The sequence below is a fragment of the Bombina bombina genome, chromosome 3 (assembly GCF_027579735.1).
Source record: "Bombina bombina isolate aBomBom1 chromosome 3, aBomBom1.pri, whole genome shotgun sequence".
In the NCBI taxonomy this organism is placed as follows: Eukaryota; Metazoa; Chordata; class Amphibia; order Anura; family Bombinatoridae; genus Bombina; species Bombina bombina.
In genome coordinates, this window is record NC_069501.1 from 534,128,781 (window position 1) to 534,136,279 (window position 7,499).

At 36.0% G+C, this 7,499-nt stretch overlaps 1 protein-coding gene across 3 annotated transcripts in view; it reads left to right on the forward strand.

The window, feature by feature from the left end:
* The window catches only part of PIGV (phosphatidylinositol glycan anchor biosynthesis class V), a 6,857-nt gene extending 49 nt beyond the window's left edge, over positions 1 to 6,808 (forward strand). The window contains exons 1-5 of one of the 3 annotated variants that reach the window (XM_053704768.1): positions 1 to 4; positions 1,417 to 1,568; positions 2,970 to 3,077; positions 3,162 to 4,247; positions 6,425 to 6,808. The exon at positions 1 to 4 is cut by the window's left edge and continues 49 nt beyond it. In XM_053704768.1, the coding sequence (XP_053560743.1) occupies positions 2,982 to 3,077; positions 3,162 to 4,247; positions 6,425 to 6,667 (1,425 nt within the window). In that variant the 5' untranslated portion in view covers positions 1 to 4; positions 1,417 to 1,568; positions 2,970 to 2,981 and the 3' untranslated portion in view covers positions 6,668 to 6,808. Of the gene's footprint in view, positions 5 to 208; positions 274 to 1,416; positions 1,569 to 2,969; positions 3,078 to 3,161; positions 4,248 to 6,424 lie in introns of those variants that run through there. The other 2 variants (XM_053704769.1, XM_053704767.1) reach the window with 2 other exon arrangements.
* The last annotated feature ends 691 nt before the right edge of the window (positions 6,809 to 7,499 follow it).

Consider the following 7,499-nt stretch of genomic DNA (forward strand, 5'->3'; position numbering starts at 1 on the left):
TAGAGTAAGGGGTGATATTTTTTTTTAGCCAAATTGGGTTACAGGTGTTTTGGCATTCGGTAGTTAAATAATAAGCAGAAAAGCCAATATTTGACAAGCGAGTTCAGTGGAAATAAATGACATGACTGTAGGATATTTCTTGTACATTAGCGCCATCTACAGGTTGATGAACTATTACACGTGTATGCCTGGCGGCGTTCTCTATCCCCTTCATGGTTTTATGAGGAAACAGGCAGACTTTTTGTGTAACAGTACGGTTGTGTTTTTTGAGAAGTAAATTATACAATTTAATTGTAGTTCGGATACGAAGAATAAGCTGTAAAGTGAAAACTCTGTAATCAGAAAATCTTTCCCATACCTATTGCGATACTTGTCCGTAAATACTTAAAGGGACACTGAACCCAATTTTTTTCTTTTGTAATTCAGAAAGAGCATGCAATTTTAAGCAACTTTCTAATTTACTCCTATTATCAATTTTTCTTCGTTCTCTTGCTATCATTATTTGAAAAAGAAGGTATCTAAGCTTTTTTTTTGTTTCAGTACTCTGGACAGCACTTTTTTATTGGTGGATGAATTTATCCACCAATCAGCAAGGACAACCCAGGTTGTTCACCAAAAATGGGCCGGCATCTAAACTACCATTTTTGCATTTCAAATAAAGATACTAGGAGAATGAAGAAAATGTGATAATAGGAGTAAATTAGAAAGTTGCTTAAAATGTCATCCTCAATCTGAATCACGAAAGAAAATGTTTGGGTACAGTGTCCCTTTAAATGGGATTGATCTTACTATGATATGATTAGAAATAGTCACTAACATTGCCAGATACTTTAGTGTTTTAGACGAGTTTTCAGGTTATATTATTGTAGCTGTCTTGCTGCTTATTTAGGGGATCAAGAATAAATACAATTTGCAATCCTCATAGCTGCCCTAAAATTTAGACGATTTTACAACTGGTATTTATGGCAATTAGTATGTTGTTTGGCTTTCTGTGGTGTAACTTTTTGTGCGGCAATGGGAAATCTTTTGGGATTATAACAACTCAATTAAGATGGCAGCAGATGTATCAATATAAAATAAGATTTATAAAAAACTGTCCTGGAAAGGGAACACTATGACCCAATAAATACCCATTTCATGTGGCACCAGACACTTGGTGCAGCATTGAACGCGCAAAATGCGGATGAGTTAGGTCATTGTGTTGTGTGCCCTTTTCATGACAGTTTTTCTAGCTTTAACTGCTTTTAAAATGATTAATACATTTTGATATTACATATTGTTAGAAGACAAGTGCTATCTCATCAGTTATTATATGATTGAGAAGAGTGTGGATATTGGGGATGTATTGGAGAATGACATCTAAGGGTGAGAAACGGGGCTTCCTGACCCACCCATGCTTTGTGTTTCTGACATTAGTGCTGGGGCTGAAGACACACGAGGAACAACCTTTCTAATCAGCTGTGAGCTCTACTGGTATCCTAAGGATGTGCTGCATTATTTCAGTTTTGCTTGGCTCCAACATCTCCATAAAACATTCAGGTTTAAGTGGCTGACCCAGTGCCTTGAAGGTAAGTCAAATCATTGAGGCATGTTTTCCATTGCACTCAATGGGTTAAACCAACACAGTGAATGTGCTATACAGCAGTGATTTAAAGGGACACTCAGGTTAAATTACATTTTCATGATTCAGATGCAGCATGTAATTTTAAACAACTTTCCAATTTACTTCCATTAAAAAAAAATGTGCAGTCTTTTCTATTTACACTTTTTGAGTCACCAGATCCTACTGAGCATGTGCAAGAATTCACAGACTACGTATATGCATTTGTAATTGGCTGATTGCTATCACATGGTGCAAGGAGAGTGGAAATATACATAACTTTGACATTTGTTATAAAAAAAATCTACTACTCATTTGAAGTTCAGACTAAGTGCGATTGCATTGTCTTGTTATCTTGCATTTGTTGATTATGCAAATCTAATATGTTGACTGGTCCTTTAATTTGTGTTTGTCCTGTAAGAAATTGTAGCAGACTAGAAATTAGGCTTTTTCCAATATTGTAACATTTGAGTGGGTTGTTAGTGGACATTTGCAGCCCTATATATATGCAGTCTCTCTTCTCTCATATCATTCTTCTCCTTCCCTCTCTCTCCTCTAATTATTCTTCTCTCTTTCCTCTCATTATTCTCTCTCTCTCTCTCTCTCTCTCTCTCTTTTCTGTCTCATTCTTTTCTCTCTCTGCTGCCTGCTTTCTGTGCACTTAATGGGGTTGTTTTACTGCGGCTTGTGTTTTACATGCAATCAAGGAGTTAAATTACTGTTGTAAGTGTTTACAAAGCGGTAATTTAAACCTTTGATTGTCCATGCATTCTGGCCAATCAAAGGTTTAAATCACTGCTGCGTTTGAGTTATTGGCTTTAAGGGATTTAATCACCGATCGTTGTGTATTATAGGCTACAAAGGGAAAAGTCAATTGGTCTGGAAGCCAAGAGGTTAATTAATTGTGTGTTACTGTTACCCAAGAGGTCAAAATGCTGTGCAAGTTCTGCTTACAATGTATTAAGTGTTTACTACAGTTAATTCATTGTTTATGTTGCTGGTTTTGTGTGTTTCTTGCAACTAAAGGGTAAAATAACGTGTGTGTGTGTGTTACTGACATCTTACAGAATTACATTTCTATTTTTAACTGGCACCCAAGGGTTTGAATCACTAATAATTGTATTACGTGTAAAATAAAAAAAATAAAGAAATAATACAGGTATTTATAATGAACAATTATATTCTACCTTTTAATATCTTCAAATAGTAACTCAGTCAAACTTCTGTTCAGTATCAAGTAATGGCTACTGTCAGCATATTTATTTCTTCTGAGACTATACATTTATATAACTGTTCTTTCCTTAACATCCTTTGTAGCACTGTATTTTTACACTAACTTCTGCCTGTCTACACCGCTTCTCCATTCTAGTGGCCCCTGCTGATGAATCTGCTAGCAATGTGGACACTTAGAGACCTATTCCTACAGGAGATACTCCGCTTCTCCTTATGCTGCCGGGGATTCACATTTGCTTTGCAGGTAAGAACATGAAATTTGATTCTACTGGCAATTGGTTGAGCAAGCAGTATAGACACTAATGTATTTAATATCTCATCATTCTAGGTCTTCTTCAACATCCTCATTCCAGATCACAAGGCTGATGCCTTCTCCCCACCGCGTCCTCCTCCTTCAACCACAGGAGATTATCTGATTGAGCTGTTTCTAGGAGGCTTGGGTCGTTGGGATGCAGAGCATTTCTTGTTCATAGCTGAGCATGGCTACCTGTATGAGCATAACATGGCATTTTTTCCCCTCCTTCCTCTTCTTCTAGTTGGACTATCTAAAGGTCCTCTTTGGCCAATGAAGTGGGTGCTGAGTACACGCAGCCAGTTGCTGTTATCTGCTGCTGTGCTGAACTGTGCCTGCTCAGCTCTGGCTGGGGCTGTGATTTATCTCTTGGGTTGCCTGGTTCTACAGAACCGCCGCACTGCATTTCTGGCTGCTCTGCTTTTTTGCATCAGCCCTGCTTCGATATTTATGGCAGCCACTTACTCAGAGAGCTTGTTTGCACTGTCCACATTTGCTGGCTTATGGCTGCTGGAGAAACGGAAGACTCTGGGCTGCTGTCTCCTTCTATGCCTTGCTACTTCAGCCCGTTCCAATGGCCTAATCAATGTTGGCTTCTTGCTTCATACAGGTGCACGGGCTATCATACAAGGAATTGGTGGTTTGAAGCGTGCCATTAAAATGCTGATGGCAACCTTAGTGGTAACACTGCCCTTTCTTTTCTTCCAGTACTATGGTTACCGCAGTTTCTGTCTGCCCTCACCTAAAGAGGAAATCCCCCAAGAACTGCTACAACTGGCCATAGACAAGGGGTATCATGCGCGTGGAACTCCGCCTGTGTGGTGCTTTTCCAGCATTCCTGTGGCTTATTCCTACTTGCAGAGTGAATATTGGGGTGTGGGATTTCTAAAATACTTCCAATTACGTCAAATTCCCAACTTCTTGCTTGCAATGCCAGTGATGGTGCTAGGCATTTGTACAGTATGGGAGTATGCCCGTGCCAACCTACATCTATTTAAGACTCTAGGGCTGTGGGATATTGAAAAAAAGCCATTGAGTGAATACCATGGATCAAGACTCTTTGTTTATATAGTACATTTTACATTCCTGATGGTATTTGGGATCCTGTGCATGCATGTTCAGGTATGTGACCTCAGATGAAATGAAGAAGGGATGTGTAATGTAACAAAATAAATGACACTAAATATATAAAGGCTATTTGATATGAGTGTAGATGCTTGGATATCTTGTGCTCCTAAATCAGTAATGGTCAACTGATTGAGATTAAAGGCTTCTCCAGCAACCTATGGAAAAGGCATAATTTCTGTTTTATTACTTTCAGAACACACATTGCCAGTATTTACCCTACAGAATATTTTTACTTTATATATATATATATATATATATATATATATATATATATATATATATATATATATATATATATAAATAATAGTAGCAAGAACTAGCACTCGCTGGACTTTTTCAAACACCAAAAAGTTTTAATGTGACGTTTCGGAGACAAAGTATCCCCTTCCTCAGCAGTTCTTGCTTCTATTATCTATTACCCACTAGCACCCTGGCTGTTGAACCGTTGAAGTGAGAGTGCTCATCTTGGTACTATATATATATATATATATATATATATATATATATATATTCTGAATACCCACTTTATTTACTTTCTCTCGTAAGCTTAATACTTTAAGGTTGGTTCAGTTTAGTTGTTAGGCTAAAAAAGCAGCTCTTGGTTTTAAACCCCCCCCCCAAAAAAAACTGGGTGTCTATCACTGTTCAAACTCTTTACTGGCTATATATATATATATATATATATATACACACACACAGTCCAGTTTAACAGGAGCGCTCACTGGATTTTGTAAAAATGTACTTTTATTGCAAAGGTATTAAAAAGTCCCATGGGACTTTTTTTAATACCTTTGCAAAAAAAGTTAATTTTTACAAATTCCTAGTGAGTGCTGTCGTTAGACTTGACTGTTTGTATTTTCTGATCCAGCACCCTGGTACTTATCTACCCTTATTTTGAGGTCTTGAGTGCAAGCCTTTAAACAGGAATATATATATTAACTGCAGTGTTAAGATGCATTCTCTTGTTTATAGGTAAACTACAGAGGACATGCATATTTAACAGTAAACACCTAACTATGATATATTTATGTTGTGTTGCTATAGAATAACATAGCAGCCAAGTCTTGCAGGGGTTAAACACATAATTATATGCAAGAAATAGTGCAATAATGCTCTAACACATGAGATCATGTCCCTTTTGCATTTTTATACCCCAGAGAAGATAGTTCTTTAGTCAGAACCTTATTTTTTGCATAGGTAATCTTTTGAATGCCATGCCTTTTTAAAGGACCAGTCAACACATTAGATTTGCATAATCAACAAATGCAAGATAACAAGATTTTTTTTATAACAAATTTCAAAGTTATGTATATTTCCACTCCCCCTGTACCATGTGACAGCAATCAGCCAATCACAAATGCATATACGTATAGTCTGTGAGTTCTTGCACATGCTCAGTAGGATCTGGTGACTCAAAAATTGTAAATATAAAAGACTGTGCACATTTTTTTTATGGAAGTAAATTGGAAAGTTGTTTAAAATTACATGCTGTATCTGAATCATGAAAATTTATTTTAACCTGAGTGTCCCTTTAAGTCATTTTTTTTCATGTCATTTTTATTTTAAGATTTCAACCAATTTTCTATGGAAAAGGATGTGTATATTTTGGATTTTCTTAGATGTTGAATAGATAAGAGAATATAGCCCAAACTGATAACTGTTGATATTCTCACAGAATTATAAAGGTTGTATGTTGACACAACTCTAAATTAAATGTATTCTAAAATAAAATTATTCCACTGGAGCCTGAACCTCATGCAGAATAGGCATTTTAATATTTTTAAGCAACTGAAGTGGTATTCTCACTCATTCCTAAAACATTAAAAAATAAATGTGCATGTCTCAGCTGAGGCAAAGTTTGGAAGAAAGTGTTTTTCTATACATCAGTTGATAAACAAGTTTTAGTATTTCCCCAATCCCTTTTTTGATTTATATCTGTTTATTATATTTTCACACCATTACATTTTTTCACTACTGTATTAATCTTTGGTGAATGATACTAGGTTGATCCAAGATAACCAGAAATTAAATCATACTTGGTTATTTCTTTGTCTTGATATGTGACCTTATGTAGGACTCCTCAAGCTTCCCCCGTCCTGTTATGAATACAAAGTCAGTGACGGTATAAGAGTCTGATTTAACTTTCTTTTTTTCCCTTTCTGTCTCAACAGGTAATTACTCGTATGCTGTTCTCCTCTTCACCAATGCTTTTCTGGTTCTGTGCTTATAAAATTCAGAAAAATGAGCCTTGGATATGGGGGCTGGAGAGGGGACGTTTCCCTTCTAACCCAGTATTACGCCTATTCCGAGCTTGGCCTTCCCTTCGTCTTCAAACTAAAGTACTCCTTGGATATTTCCTAGGATACTGGTTTATTGGTACAGCTTTGCATGTCAACTTCTTACCCTGGACATAGCAAAAAATATCATAGAAGGGGGGTGGGTTTTGACTACTGCTTTGTATATAAATGAATACAAATGAAACTAATAATTTATGGTATTTTTAAAAAAATAAAAAAAATGGCTGATTATAAAAAAAACAGGTTTTCCATCTTGAATATGACTACTTGGCATTCATTGATTAAACTTAAGTTTAGCATTTGCAGCACTACAATTTTTGAGGGCTGTTGCTTCTAAATATTTTGAATTGGTAATATGATTAGTTACTAAAACATTCAGAAAAATAATAACTTTACACTAGTGAAGCTAGTACGGTTTACTTCATTGCACATTAAAATTGCACATTATTTTTTTTCTCATTACAGTTACATTGGTGGCCAGGTCACATTTGTAAAGTACTTGTACAAAGCCTTTCTAAACTTTTAGCAGGTTTGTCTGCATCAGGATTGGTTTGATTGTGTAGATCTGGTCATCAGAGGATGCAATAAGGCCACTGTTTTAAAGGGATATAAACCCAAAATTATTATTTTTTTATTCAGATAGAGCATGCAGTTTTAAACACTTTTCTAATTCTATTATCTAATTTTGCTTTGTTCTTTTGCTATCCTTTAATGAAAAGAATACCTAGGTAGTCTCAAGAGCAGCAAAGCACTACTGGGAGCTTGCTGCTTATTGTTGACTGCACATGTATGCATCTTGTCATTGGTTTACCTAATTTGTTAAGATAGCTCCTTCAACAAAGGATACGAAGAGAAGAAAGCAAATTAGATAACTGAAGTAAATTGTAAAGTTGTTTAAAATTGTATGATCTGAATCATGAAAGAAAAAAATATTTTGGGTCCCTTTAAG